Source organism: Diachasmimorpha longicaudata, chromosome 10 (genome assembly GCF_034640455.1).
Source record: "Diachasmimorpha longicaudata isolate KC_UGA_2023 chromosome 10, iyDiaLong2, whole genome shotgun sequence".
NCBI lineage: Eukaryota > Metazoa > Arthropoda > Insecta > Hymenoptera > Braconidae > Diachasmimorpha > Diachasmimorpha longicaudata.
This window is the reverse complement of record NC_087234.1, coordinates 1,053,491-1,068,203: the sequence shown is the minus strand read 5'-3', so window position 1 is coordinate 1,068,203 and position 14,713 is coordinate 1,053,491. Positions and strand designations below refer to the sequence as shown.

Sequence of the window (14,713 nt, the reverse complement as noted above, 5' to 3'; positions counted from 1 at the left end):
CACATAGACCTATCTCTACTTGAATTAAAATTAAATGGCAATAAGCAATTAAAAGCTACTCCTAATTCAATGGGAGAAGTGAGAATTGATTTGAATAACTCAGCACTAAATTCGAAAATTGATTGCGATTTGGAATGATGAGAAGGTCGATGGTACACAATCTGTTAAAGTAGCCTCTTAATCATTCAAACAGAAAAGTTTGACTGCTTTTACATTTAATATCGTCAGGTAACTGAACTAAATCCACTGATTTCAATATAATCTTCATTTGATACAAGACCACCGAATGAGCCCAGTTAATTCAAAATCAGGGGTGTGCCACCAGGTGCAACTCAAGTGCATCCTTCTTCCCCCCAGTACAAATTACGACGACATAACGAGGATAATATCATAATTCCGTTATTTTATGATATTTTTTTCCATAACATGATTGATTGTCAACGGTGCAGGGATAATTCGGTCGTGAAGTGGTAAACTAGGATAAGTGCATTTTTTTTGAAAATGGGTTTTTTGTTTAAATTGAAGCATAACATTGTTCCGGAGGTCCTCACAAAAGGATTTAGCTGAAAATCAATTTTTGGTGCCAGTATCGAACAAAAATGAGGAGGATAAGTGACATTATGACAGCGCAAATGAAGATAAGTTGACATATCCTCGGAGGTTGAGTTGCGGAGAAAGGATAAGTTGACTTATCTTACTATTTTTACACGACTTGCTGCTTTCCATTTTTATTGCCAAGGAAGATAAGTTGACTTATCTTTTGTTGCCAATCATGACAGTGAGGATAAGTGCGTGAATTAGGCGTCAAATCTAGTACAAAGTCTTGGTGCCATCGTTATTAACAAATACTAAAGCAATAAATAAATATCCATCATTAGATGCGTGAAAATCCTCCTTACAATGCTGCAAATCGTTTTTCAGCTCTCCTGAAAAATTCGGATTTCTGCACTTATCCTAGTTTACCACTTCACGACCGAATTGTTTGTGAACATGAACGTTATTTTGGCTGTATTTCTGGTTCAGGGAAAACATCGAAGTGCAAGTCGAAACAAATGCAAAACCTTCGTTTAATAATAATGCGAATTTGATGATTGTAAATCGTCAAGTGTGTAGTGTAATCTGTTTTAAACTACACTCGGATGTTAATAAATCCAATTAATAAGCCTTTAATCTATTAATTCGTCATCATTCGATGTCCTTAAGCCGCACAAAAATTGGCAGTTGCAGCTGTCGTCCTCTCCCCCCAGCCAATGCAGTCATAATAATCCTTAATGTGCAGCTGATCAATAAACGTCTCCACCCTGTTACAAGGTAAAAAAAATACGAGAAAACTCATTGAATTGTAGTCATCTTAGCCATCACATTTTATTACGTAACATTCCGATTCAATCGAGGTGAGTTCTCTAAAAAAAATCTCGAATGTACACTTCATGCACTGAAAAATAGTGCTTTGTCCTTTATTTCTATTTTAAATCTCGATGCGCCGTTTAATGCTCATGTTTTTCTTGTTCAGTTGAATCGTACTTGACCTTTTTGAATTTGTACAAACATGGAATTACTTTGAGGGAATTTATACAATAGAAATAACTCATTCACTGTCCTCCTTAGAACGTTCACGATCTGAACGTCTGGATTTCTTTTTACGACGAGTGGGGCTTCTCGATCGGGATTTGTGGCGACGTGAACGAGATCTCGATCGATGTCTATGCCTGAAAAGGAAACAATTTGTAATTATTAATCAAATAATTAATATACAAGTTTTCCTGAATCTTATGATGAATTAATGAAATCACAAAAAGTAATGAATAAAAATAAAAAATTTCAGTTTTAAAAAATAAATGAAAATAAACATAAAATTTAAAATTTTATTGTTCAGATACTATGACTAAAAATATTTTTCGATGTAGGGAACAAATGGAAAAATATGTAGTATTCGACGGAAAATTAGTGGACGCTAACGAAGAGACATAGAATGGAAGATTAAGTTGAAATAGATACATAGGTGAATATATGATATTAGTTATAAAAATGACACTTGGATATATTATAAAGGACAACGAGGAGAAACAAAGGGACTGACAGGAGCCGATGTAAAATAACGAAATATATTTGTAATATCGAAAGAAATAAATTGAATTGAATAGAATATTTTCGGATTTATGTGCGCCAAAATCTCTCATTATTGGAATACTAAGCAACTGGCATGGACTTGGTAAATTTCATAATATCATGGTTGGGAATTGAATTGATTAATAATTAACATGAAATAGTATTTAAATTGAGTGACTTTCAACATCAATCAATAGATAATTGTTATCAGTCGAAGATGTCAAGTAGGATATTTATCTATCACCACTGGAACTTTATTACATCTTTTTAGAAAAACATGTTAAAATATTGGACATTATCCTATATGGGAAGGAATCGTAGAATCATCGGAACGATGAATCTCTCAGTCATCAGAATGTTTTTAGTTGATCGATCCGACTCAGTCGATTTGATTCTTCAATTCAGTTCAATCTTGGCAAAAAGTTATATCTAAACGGGGCTTCTACCCGGAAGCCATAAAATGGATAATAAAATGGAATATTAGTCGCGAAGGCCTCAAATCGCAAATATTTACACTATTTCAATCCACATTTTTGCCAAACTTGACCAGGCTTTTGAGTTCTGAAAAAGTAGCATTTTTGGGAGAGAACTTTCAAAAAACTTTTTTTTAAAATAATTTGATAAAAACAACTTGCCGATCCTCGATCTTTGCTTTTAAAAAATCAGTTAAAACAGTTTTATCATAACACCTCATGTGAAAATGACTTTAGTATTTTAAAAGTGGTTCTAAAAAATCTGCCGTAAAGGACATTGTCAACTCGGCTATAATTTTTATTTTTTTTATGTTTTAACCCTTTGGGTACATTTGACGTCTGAGACACGTCATTCACTTGTTTTTCCTAGGAGCTGCTTTTACATACTACTCCAAGCAACCAAAAATTATATCCGTTCCACATGAAAATATTTTCTCAAATAAATCCGTACCCAAGGGGTTAACACTATAAAGATTGCGAACATCAGAAATTAACAATAAATAAAGATAGAGTGTTGAAATTATATACACTTGTAGCTCTTGTAACATAAAAGACTACCATTTTGGACGGGCCTAATCGGTTCGGCGATTCCAGAGATATTAGACCTTTTATGTGAATGTATTTCGTCGATTATCTCATGAACCACTTAACAAATTTTAATTTTTTTTTCTTTTCAAAATACTCATATTAGTGGGTACTATACAAACCTACGGAAATGTATACATCCGCTGGTAGAAAAATCACGTGGTATTGCCATTTTTCCGTTTTTTAAATATTTTCAGTATTCTATAGTCAATACGGGAGTGGAAGCTGTTGGGTACGCGGACGACGTAGCGATGCTGGTAGCTAGCAGGGACGACGGCGTGCTGCATCGTAAAACGCAAAAGGCGCTAGACTGTATTCAGCAATAGTGCATCTCTCATGGGCTTAGGGTAAACCCAGGCAAAACTGAGATAGTGCCATTCACAAACAAGAGGAGGGTGGTGGTTATGGTACGACACTGAGGTTCTCGTGGGAGGTTAAATACTTAGGCATATGGCAGTGGTTCGGATCCCACTTAAAAATGTAGGTCCACTCGTGTTCTCACCTGAGGATGTGAGGATAAATAAACACCACAGCCAAATTGATAGTATGAATGTGGAAAAACCTAAACCAGCAAAAGAGCAAGCCGATGGATGAGACTGAACAAATGCTGGTATGCAATTGGGAGGTACAGCATAGTCGAAAGCTTCACCTAGTGATGCTTAGGAGGCAACTCTTTTTTTTAGGCATATCGTTTGACAAGAGGCTCAGCTGGAAAAAGCATATCACCATGCAGACAAACAAAGTCATCACAACCTATTGGACATGCAGAAGTATGTTTGATAGCACATGGGAGCTAAGCCCGAGGATATTGAAATGGATCCACACGGGCATAATGACCCAGGCCGTTGGAGTCTGGTGGCTGGCCATGAACAAGGTCTGCCACAGAAGGGCAGTGGACAGAATAGGCAGACTAGCACTGGTCGGTATAACAGGGACATTGTGGTCATTTTAACGACTGCGAGTATGTGACTTTAGGAGACATGGAGAGGAGCTACGAATGATCATCCGGCCATCTTTGCTGCGGACGGAGACCCGAGCGACATACTGTCCCGGGGAGGAGACGCATGCAGACCGCAGTAGCACTTCCATAGATCGTTCAACCTTCAGGTCGACCTTCATTACGAGGAGACTCTAACAGAGGGCGATGCCGAAGGGTCGCCGCCCAAGGGGCTAGTCTAGTTCACAGATGGCTCCAGGACTGGTGATTGTGTGGAGGCGGAGATCTGGTCCGATGGGCCCTCAACACGGAGGGCCATCGGACTGGAATCACACGCAACCGTACTCCAAACGGAATTAGCTGCCCTGAGAGCATGTGCAGAAATAGTTCTGGATAGACAGGACAGGGGTGTGGTGACTGTGTCTCCACTACACCCAGTCACTCCCACGGGAAATTCCCCAAACATTTCCACTCCTAATCCAGACCCTCTTAGGCTAATCACCTACCCGACCAGTGCCATCCCTATTATTAAAATCTGGGGAATAAGCCAGATCACTATCATAAAAATCTGAGTACTCCAGAACTGTCCCAACCATAAACCTAGCTTTCCTGAATGTGGTGCCGAGCCAATCCCAGACCAGGGATTCCCCTCTACCAAATTTCAACCAATCACACTCCTACACTTTCCTATAAAGTTAGCACATTCGCAAAACTCGACATATTCGCTCATGAGCCTTCACTTGGATACACCACGCCATTCCGGATCGAGCATCGAGAGAACAAGCTATACTTGAGACCAACTCTCCAGAACTGTAACGCAGCGAAATTCAATAAATACATCTCTCAGATCCTTGCGTTATTTTTCCACCACCTGCTCACCCCCACAGGGGAAAGAAAATATACATCTGCTCGGATAGGAGGGGTGCACTGAGGGCACTCTGCGAGAATATGAGCTGCTCTCGGCTGATAAACGAGAGCGCTGTGCTGATGAAGAGGATGGCCCCGCATAATCAGCTAGAAGTGGCATGGATTCCAGGCCACGCTGGCATCCTCGACAATGAAAAGGCCGACGAGCTGGCCAGGGAAGGATGTCCGAGTGCAACGTTAGCAGTAGGAAGCCACGTAGGGTTCACACAGACCATGTAAAGGATATGATTCGGGGGAAAGGGCAGAGGGGAATTCCGGAGCAATAATGCTCTGGAAAGGGTGCCAGGCCCACAAGTTCCCTACTGCGCAATCGTACGAAAAAAGCTAGCCAACACACTGGTCGGCATGGACAGGGCGAAGCTCCGCTCCTTGGTGGGCTTCATCACTGAGCACTGGCCCCTTACTGGTGATCTAGCAAAAATAGGTAAGTGGAACGACCCCCGATGTCCAAGATGCGGGCTGACGGAAGAATACCCTCACCACCTAACCACAAGATGCAGTGGCCTGGGAGAGATTCGTCGAGATGTCTTCAGGACCACATGTTTCAGGGAAATCTACGTTGATAGGGACGGAATCGATGAGCTCTGCGAATTTGCGCGCAGGGCACAGATACTGAGTCCTATCGGCTAGGCGGCCTCCTAGAGCAGCGTGCAAAATGGCCGAGAGGCTCCTTGCACATCCCGAGAGGGATCGCCTAAAGCTTCTAAAAGTCTATACTCGATAATTCCATGAAAATTTGGGATATCAAATTAAAATTTGAAATGATCATGGCTTTTATAATGTGGAAGCGTCAGACGCCGGATGGACGCAATCGGTCGAGTGGTAGTTACAAAATTTATTGGCTTGCTGAAATTTATGTCACTAAAGGATAAATGTATCTTTTTAAACCCCTGGCGAATGTCAGTACCATTCAGTACTCACTGACATCGCGAGTATCTACCTTTTCATTTTTTCAATCGAATTGGTGCGAATCCGTACACAAACCAATTGAATTGGCATAAATGAAAAAAAACACGTAAAGTATCGGTCGCATCAGTTCTCTCGAATACCGTTGTCCACCTGCTAGTGTGGGGTAATTTTAGTCAGTTGATTTATTCGATTTTTTTTCACGGTGTTATTTTTTCTCACCAATTTCGTTTGCGATAAGTTGGTTTGATGAAAGTACTGTAACTAGAATGTCTTATACGATGTTTTACAATCAGGCTAGTCTAGCACAACTTCTGATAACTGCAAACTGTCCTGCTAATTCACTGAGGAATTTCAACAAAATATGAAAAACATTCTGGATGAAATTACCTTTCTTTATGTCGATACTGGGATCTCGATCTATCGCGATCCTTGTCATCATCCTTGGAAACGGAATCTCGATCTCTGTCCCGCATAGCAGAATCCTTGTCTCGTTCCACACGCTCCCGATCCCTTTCCCTCACCGTAGACTCCCCATCTCTGTCCCCCATGTCCCTGCGTTCTCTGTCTACCATTCCCCGCGGATCAGCTCGCTGTTCACGACCAGATGGTACTATTAGAGGAGGAATTGGCAATGGTGGCACCATTGTGGGAATTGTCTTTGGACTTGTATCCTTATCGTCGTGTTCAGTTAGAGGTATTGCTAGATTTGTCGGCTGCCAGGTCTATAATATAAATAAATATTCTCATAATCATTTTCAAAGAGTATAAAAGATTAGAAAATAAGCCCATCAATCAATTCGAAATTTTTCTCTGCCGTTTAAAAATTCTATTCAATAGGAATGATTTAAATTAAGCATATTTTCCATTAGCAGTAATTATAAACATACAACAGTGCAATCCCTATATGAAAAGAACCTTGTCAATCATGGTTTTTAGGGAGCACGATAAAAAATTACTGGAAAATAGTACATGATAAAAATATTAATGCAAAATTATTATTCCTTAACATATTATTTGCCGAAATATTACTCGTTAGGAATATTTTTCGATAAAATGTGATGTTTTTTTATTTTTTTGTTGATTATATTTCATTACTCAATCAATTTCGGAAGATGTAATTGAGAAAACAATAAAAATAAACTTATACTATGATTTTAAAATTAATACTTTTTTTCCATCTGTAATATTTTTCTTAACAATATGTCGTCGTGTAATATTTTGTCGTATGATATTTTGTCATGTGATCGGTTTTCAAATATATCCATGCATTCCCTGGAGGGTTTCTTCGGTTTTGGAAAAATCCAGATCTGCCAGCAAGCTGGAGAAATTTTTGCTACGACGGTACCACTTTTTTTTAAAGTGTCAATATCGCACATACCGGGAACCTCGGGGAGGTAGTCCGATTCTGGACAGATGTAGGATCTCATGGCAGTGAAAACCGCACGTCAATAATCAATTTCCCAATTTCACCAAAGATATGTTATTATTATCAGAAAATATCTAATGGCATTGAGGACTTAGCGAGGCAACATTTTGTATAGCTGAGTTTCTATGATGATATTGTCCCCCCCCCCCCCTTCCCCAGCTCCATAACGAAACCCATGAAATTCATTATATTTTCAAGATCTTCTGCGGAGATTGTGATTCTTGGAGGATAGGGGGCACTATTTTGAATAGTTTGGATACTATACGCAGAATTATATTATTAAATGTTCTCGGCACAGCCAGGAGGCCAAAGTCCGGCTATTGGTGGTTGAAATTATCCAAAGTCTCCTTTATTTTCTTGAATTTTGGGTTCTACACCTCTATTATAGCATAGAAATAAAGTTGCTCTGTCGCCTAGGCAACGCATAAAAATCCAACAAGAAAGAAACAATTTCCGTAATGTTAAACTATGGTAATTTCGATATCGAAGCCCCTTTTTCTTGTTTTGAAAGTCGAAGTAGTCGAGAAAAAAACAAAATTCGTGAAAAAAACTTTGAGAGCCTGCCAGAAATTCAATTTTCGATATTTTGAAGAAAATCCAAATTCAGCGGATAGCTGAACCTTCCCAGATTAAGAACCCGTTTTATTTTTTAATTTTGAATGATCACCAGTCGCGGAATCGTATATACTGTTTTACCCCTTCTATTTTCGATAGCTTGAAATGAGTCCATCATTTTTGCGCTAAAAAAATATGTGTTGTCATTTTGTTCATTTTTCCACGAAAAATTTTCAAATATCGCATTAAAAACCGGCCTCCACATGGTATGAGCCCCTGAATGATTACTAAAAATAGAAATAAACATCAGAAAATCGAAAACAAATTGAAAAGATCAAACTAATTTGTAAATTCAATTATTTACTGAATTTAAAATCAACATGTTGAACTACATTCAAATGATTGTTACTATGGCTTTCATCTTTGACTTCGATCAGATGGTTCTTTAGGAGATGTCGTTGATATTTGAGTTAGTGCATGTCACCATTGCCTCCGTGAGAGAAATAATTAATAGCAAGAAATCCTTAATTATCACGATATTCAACAAAATCATGAAAATTCAGCAATCAAATTACAGGCATAACCTCAGACTTTACAGACGAAATAATTGATTAGATTTGCTATAATGAAATAGGAACTTCCATTATAAGTGGAATTTTTTCGAAAACAACCTGAAATCCTTAATTTTTATTAAAAAACTGATAACCTGATAAGAATTATCAAAATGGCACAATTCGTTTCTCGATTCCAGAGAACTCGATAAATCTCATAAAACATATTGAAGTTTGACTCATAGTCAAGTCAAATAACGATAATTCAAGATAAAATTCTAAAAAATGAAAAATTTTGAATTGGTGATATGTTGAACTAGAAACTTTATCACATTGATCTTGATTTTGACGTCGCCACGGTCAAATTCTTTTTAATGGACGAGATGATGAGCTTGTAGTGATTTGGCCAATATTGTTTCAAGGGTGTTTCGAAGATAAGTACCAGGAAGGCTTGGAAATGCACCAAGGGAAGACTATTTCCAAGACCATCTTTCCGATTTTTCATTGACAATATCAGAACTCATAATACAGAAGATGCAGAGTGCAATATTTTTGAAACGTCGGTGCAATAATGAATGAAATCAAATGTGACATCTGCCCGAAAGCCGATATTTGTACCAATGATGAAAAAATAGATGTAAAACAATATCCAGCTTGCAAACCATTTCAAAATCCAATGAAGAATCTTTTGGTACTAGAGAAATTACAATAGCACAGTCAGGACGGGCTCTTAAAGGGTTATTCTCATGTGAGCACTTCAAAAAATCGATTTTTTTTTAATATTTTGACAGTAAAACCTATTGAAAACATGCTGTGAAAAATTCAGACCGAAATTCATAGTATTTGATAAGTTACAGCTCATAGTCGTCGACGTGTCGTAAGCGATTGTCTACCAGGCTTTCAACTTTAAACGCGTTTTTCTCGAATCATCATTTTCTGAAACGGTCAAGGTCCTACAAGAAAAAGTATTCAACCGATTGCTTTAAAATTTACATATGTTCTTCTACTCATTTATAGTTATCGTCCCTACCACAATTGTTTATTTTCGACAATATCTTCATATTTTTTTTAAACGATTTGTAACGAAAAAGAAGGAGATTTTCGTGATTTTTTTTTTGAAGTTCGATATTTTTTTTTGTTTTTAATGAAATTGATTATATTTGGTAGGGACGATAGCCACAGATCTACTGAATAATAATCCAATTGATTTTTTTATGTCAGACAACATGAACAGCCGCTATCACCTTGACCAGTGAACTACCTTTTTTTGTTGGGGACTACTTTGACTTAAAAAAAATATATGTTAAAAAAGTCAAAAACGAAAAAAAAAAATTTTTTCGTATATTTCAAAATACAAATAAAAATATATTGAAAAATCAACATGATTGAAGTTTGTTGTCGCATAAAAAAAAAATTCCGAAAAAGTGGTAAAATATAGGCGTTCACATGAGAATAACCCCTTAAGCCAAAGAATGTAGTTCACTGCCAATATTATTCCAAGAAAAATGGACTTGGTGGTATGAGTGTACAATGAATGTGTCTATCACTATTACTTGACTAAAACTTTGGAGAAAATAGACATAGTTGAGAAATAGTAGTGCGAATGTGATGCGAAAGGACACGACGGTGACCATGTCTTGTGAAACACAACCGATTTATTTCTCTTGTCATGTTAAAATGATTTAGCTGTACCAACTTGAATTAATTTCATTCAATTCTACTAATTGAAGGAAAAACTTTAGTGACTTCTCATTTCCTTAATCATTATTAACTAGTGAATAAAAAATGTAAGGATGAGTCGCTGTACTAGAACAATAACTTACAATTGACTGCAATCGGTAAATTATTTCTGGTAAAAATTAAAATTTGTTGTGAGTATGAATTTACTTGCTCTGTCCACTTTGGAAGAAAATCCAACTTGCTCAAGTTATTGCTCATGTATGAGATGGTTAATCAATCCCATTTTTTTTCTCTAAATAGGTCGACACTGATTCCGCAATATATATTTTTTTAATAAAAATTCGGCGAAAATCGAAGTGACGATACCACAATAACCTTAACAGGTGCATTCAGAAGGAAAACATTGGAATACTTACAGGATCACTCCCCCACTGACTGTCCTGTGTAGGTTCATAGCTCTGATAATAAGGATCGGGTTCAGGCATATAAAATGGCGGAGGTTCTGGAGCATATCCTGGAGGAGGCATATCAAAAGTGGGTGGCATTCCGGGAGCTGGAGGAGGCACACTCATATCCGGGAATCCAGGCTTTCTCGAGTATTCCCTCCTGTCAGCCGTCATAACTTGAATTACATTCTCCTTAGGAGGTGACTTATCCAGATTTCTTCTGGAGGCAAGTCCAGAGCTACCAATTACATCAATAGTTCCTCCCATTTTTCGTCCTGGAGGTGGTCCAGCTCGTTTTGGTCCCATTATTGACGAGTGTTTACTATTGTCATTTGCGATTGGTGCTACCTGGGGAACTCTCGCACTATTTGGAACCCCACTTCCAATGCCTCCACCAGCATTCAAAATCAATCCCACTCCTGATTCACTTCTCATTCGCTTCTGGCGTTCACAGTAAGCTCTCCAAGTCTCCTCGTTGAAGCCGTAATTGAAGTAATCTGTTATGTCGGCACCTGGTTGCCGCCAGGGCTTATCCTCCAACTGATCCAGGTTGAATTCATGTGCTTGTGTACCATTTATCACACCAATCGTCTCAAAATCGTCAATACTGAATTTTCCTGACTGTTTTTTCAGGTTATCGGCACCTGTGGAGGTCATCAGATTTCCTCGTTTCAAGTTTAGACTATTGTAAGCTGCTGGGGTGGATTTTATGTCGCCGATCACCACGTGAACGTCGTCATCCGAGTCGGAATCACTGGGCTCCTCATCGGGATCTTTTGTCCCGTTCTCGGCAGTCTTCGGGGACATTTGCTCCGCGTCGGGGGTTTCTTTGACGGGGACTTCGGGCTCTTCGGGCTGAAGCTCTGGTTCCTGAAACATCAGAAGCGTTTTAGCGGTGGAAAATACCTGAAATGTTAGAATATATGTGGACATTACTAATTCTAAAATCATAATCATTGATTTCTGTTATTTAAAGTGCAAAAACAATACGATCTTATTACAGACTCACATAAAGGAAATTTATTATTCTATGAGGTCATGTTTCTTGGAGACATTGTCTATGTGGTGTTACGATGAAAGCTCCACATGGATGTTTACAAAATAATATAAGCAAATGACTTGAAGGCTTAAGGCCATGCGGAAGAGGAGTAAAGCATAAACCTAGATGAAGTAGACGCAAAACATTTAACATCATACTTTAGTTATCACAATGCCATTGTAAATATTATAGATGTTAATCCATCAGAGCCCAGTGATGATAATTAATTTGGACTTTGCATGATAATGAACTTATTTATTTGAATTTTGGTGTTGGCCACTCCGCCATAGTGGTGTCCTTTCCCTCTCGCTATTTTTATTTTATACGGAATGGTATGTCTTTCTTGGAATATCACTAAGACATTTCACGCTTTCGCGTGTAGGGACTCCATGCACTCATTTTTTCTTTAAATCGCTCAATCGTATAAAAATTTGAAATTAATTTTCACCAAGGGAATTCATTTGTCACTTATTCGATATGGAAGCGTCAGATATTGTCTGGCTTTTAAAAGTACGAGACCGAACGCGCGCGGAAAATGAAGGATGAGTTTTGTTTCTGTCATATAAATCAATTTGATTCACCCTTGATTCGTCCGAAAGCATTTGACATCAACACGTAAGAAATTTCTTATGAATAAAAGTATGCGTGATGTTGATGGGGACCACTATTAAATGTTTGAATATATTTAAAAAATTTCTAGCATTTGTCAGCACATTTTTGAAAATAAAATAAAAATCTGTATTGAAGCTCACTGCCATTTCATTTTGCTGCGAACGGTGATCATCAAATAATGGAATGTGAAATGCAAATTAAATTCATATATATAAATATCGGTGAATCATAACGATCTTTACATTATGTTTTAAAATTAGCGCCTAAAATTTAAACGACCAATAGGATACTGGCTACATCTTTGCGAGATTTCCATTCGATTCGAGATTTTCGATACGATATGTGGCTCTCCTTTTTAGCATAGGATTTAGGTGTATTGGTAGAATTATTTTGAGAAGGAATAACTGTTGTAAAAAGGAATCGACATAAAAGGCACCAGGAAGTCTCCAATCAGTTTATGTAAACATAAACAATAATTCCATACGAAGAAAGAACAGAGAGTTCTTTCATTGGGTGACGAATCGCCTTTGGGTTCTTGTGACCAGTCTTTAGTGTCCTAGAGAGTTTCGTGGAATAGAGACGGTCTTTCCTCGTGGCAATTATAAAATAAAGAACTGATAATAGTAAATCCATTGAGTTTTTACATTTAATTAAACCCCATTTCCAATATTTCGAAACTTATCGCTGAATGTAGAAAAATAGGAAATTAGATCATTTGCGAGAACAACTTCTCTACAATTTTCACATCCATGGAACTTTCCATAAATAATAAAACGAAAATTGTACTAAATAAATAACTTGTAACGTAACGTTAACATAACGTCACATAACGTAAATAAATTGGTTCCTTACGCAAGTTATTTGAAAGATAACTTGATTATTCTTGGGTTTGTTATTGAGATTTCAAACAACTTTTTTTCCATTAATTAAAATATTGTTCGACCTATAGGAACTCTATCGTATTTCAATTTAGCTGATTCTTTTATTGTACTAAGTAGACGCGCGCTTCGGGGAAATTTGTGATGTTTATGTAGTGTAAAAATTGAAGATGAAAATCAGCATAAGATTTTGTGATCAGCATATGGTACATGAAATTTTCCATAAAATTACAAAACTTCATTTTCTTATTAAAAACTCTCATAAGTCATTGATGAAAAATAGCTTATGAGGGATTCTGATAATTGGATAATTCAGGGGTCAAATTGAGAGTAGTTTAATAAATTTCCATCTAAAATAGAAATATTCATGGACATCAGAGGAAAAACTTGAAATTTTTCGATATTTAAGAACAAAAAATGAAGAATTTTCAAAGCATGACGTACTAAAATCGACGCATTAACGTTTATCACATTTATCTTAATCGGTGGAATAAATAATAAAAAAGGGTATCAATCTGAAGATCACGATGAAATCTTAAGACTGATACTTAAGATTTGATACTTAATACTTGAGTTTACTTAAGACTTTCGAAAATCATATCAAAGTGTCTCTTTCAACCGAAGCCTTATAATTAATCTGTCACCCTGTAAAATTCTCAAAATAATCAGAATTGGAGATATTAGGTGTATATGTTTCATGGCATCGGGAGATGAATTTGGATCTAAAAACCGAAGGAAATCCCTTGATTACGAACTGGGATCATTATATAGTGGATGGTTTCTTCCGGAATTAGAATTTCTCTTAATCATCCAGGAATTCACCTGTTTAATCTGTAGAATTTTGAATATAGAATTTTTGTTGAAATCTTGAGGGGAAGCCACGCATTCTTCAGAACCTGCAATCGATCTTCAAGTCGGTGATTTTTACAGGTAAAAGTTTTTTGTAAAAAAATCAACTTGAAGACTCAACAGTTATACTTATCGATCACATTAAGACCACGCAATCTTCGAATCAACTATTGAGAACGTACTCTTCTAAGAGAAATTTCTTTGCAAAAAATAGTTCTTCTCATGCACATGCTTTGACATTCAACAAGAATTTATAGCAGATTCTCCAATGTTTCTCTCATTCACTGAATAAAACAAAGCGAATCGACTTTTATCCTGACTCTATCTATGGATGTTAACTGAAAAACAATTAAATTATCAGAATAATCACTGTGTTTGACTTGGATCAGAAACAGAGGTGTGGAGGTTATATGTTGATCAACTCACCCCGGTGACCTCCTCTGGAATATTTTCAGCTTCATCACCCTCCTGCACTGGTTGTTCTCCAGTATTGGGCTCTGCACTTTCTTCCTGGTCATTTTGTACATCCGGATCACCAGGAAAATCGGGTTTATCGTCAATGGAATCACCGTATAACCACTGATCTTCATTTTCGTCCGCCATCTTTACATACTGTGACCTGATCGCCGAATTTGCGCCAGTCTGCGGTAGGTAGGTATATATAGCTGAGGGTGCAACCCGGTGCCCTCTGGTAGACTTTGAAGCATGTCGGTATGCCTCAAAAGTAGAAACCTGCA

The 14,713-nt window shown here is 37.4% G+C and overlaps 1 protein-coding gene across 1 annotated transcript; it reads right to left on the bottom strand.

The window, feature by feature from the left end:
• Window positions 1–1,340: 1,340 nt before the first annotated feature.
• LOC135166884 (pre-mRNA 3'-end-processing factor FIP1-like) lies at window positions 1,341–14,604 on the bottom strand. Its single transcript, XM_064129587.1, has 4 exons — window positions 14,403–14,604; window positions 10,569–11,468; window positions 6,328–6,662; window positions 1,341–1,709 (listed from the first exon to the last, which is right to left on the bottom strand). The coding sequence occupies exons 1-4, from the start codon at window positions 14,577–14,579 to the stop codon at window positions 1,589–1,591; spliced, it is 1,533 nt and encodes a 510-aa protein (XP_063985657.1). The 5' UTR covers window positions 14,580–14,604; the 3' UTR covers window positions 1,341–1,588.
• Window positions 14,605–14,713: the final 109 nt, after the last annotated feature.

What these genes read in the sequence shown, in the direction of transcription:
- LOC135166884 (XM_064129587.1), bottom strand. Translation starts at nt 14,579, where the DNA reads ATGGCGGACGAAAATGAAGATCAGTGGTTATACGGTGATTCCATTGAC. An exon ending in TTCCAGAGGAGGTCACCGGG is followed by an intron (nt 11,469 to 14,402) that starts GTGAGTTGATCA and finishes CTGATGTTTCAG; the next exon opens with GAACCAGAGCTTCAGCCCGA. An exon ending in GTCAGTGGGGGAGTGATCCT is followed by an intron (nt 6,663 to 10,568) that starts GTAAGTATTCCA and finishes TTTATATTATAG; the next exon opens with ACCTGGCAGCCGACAAATCT.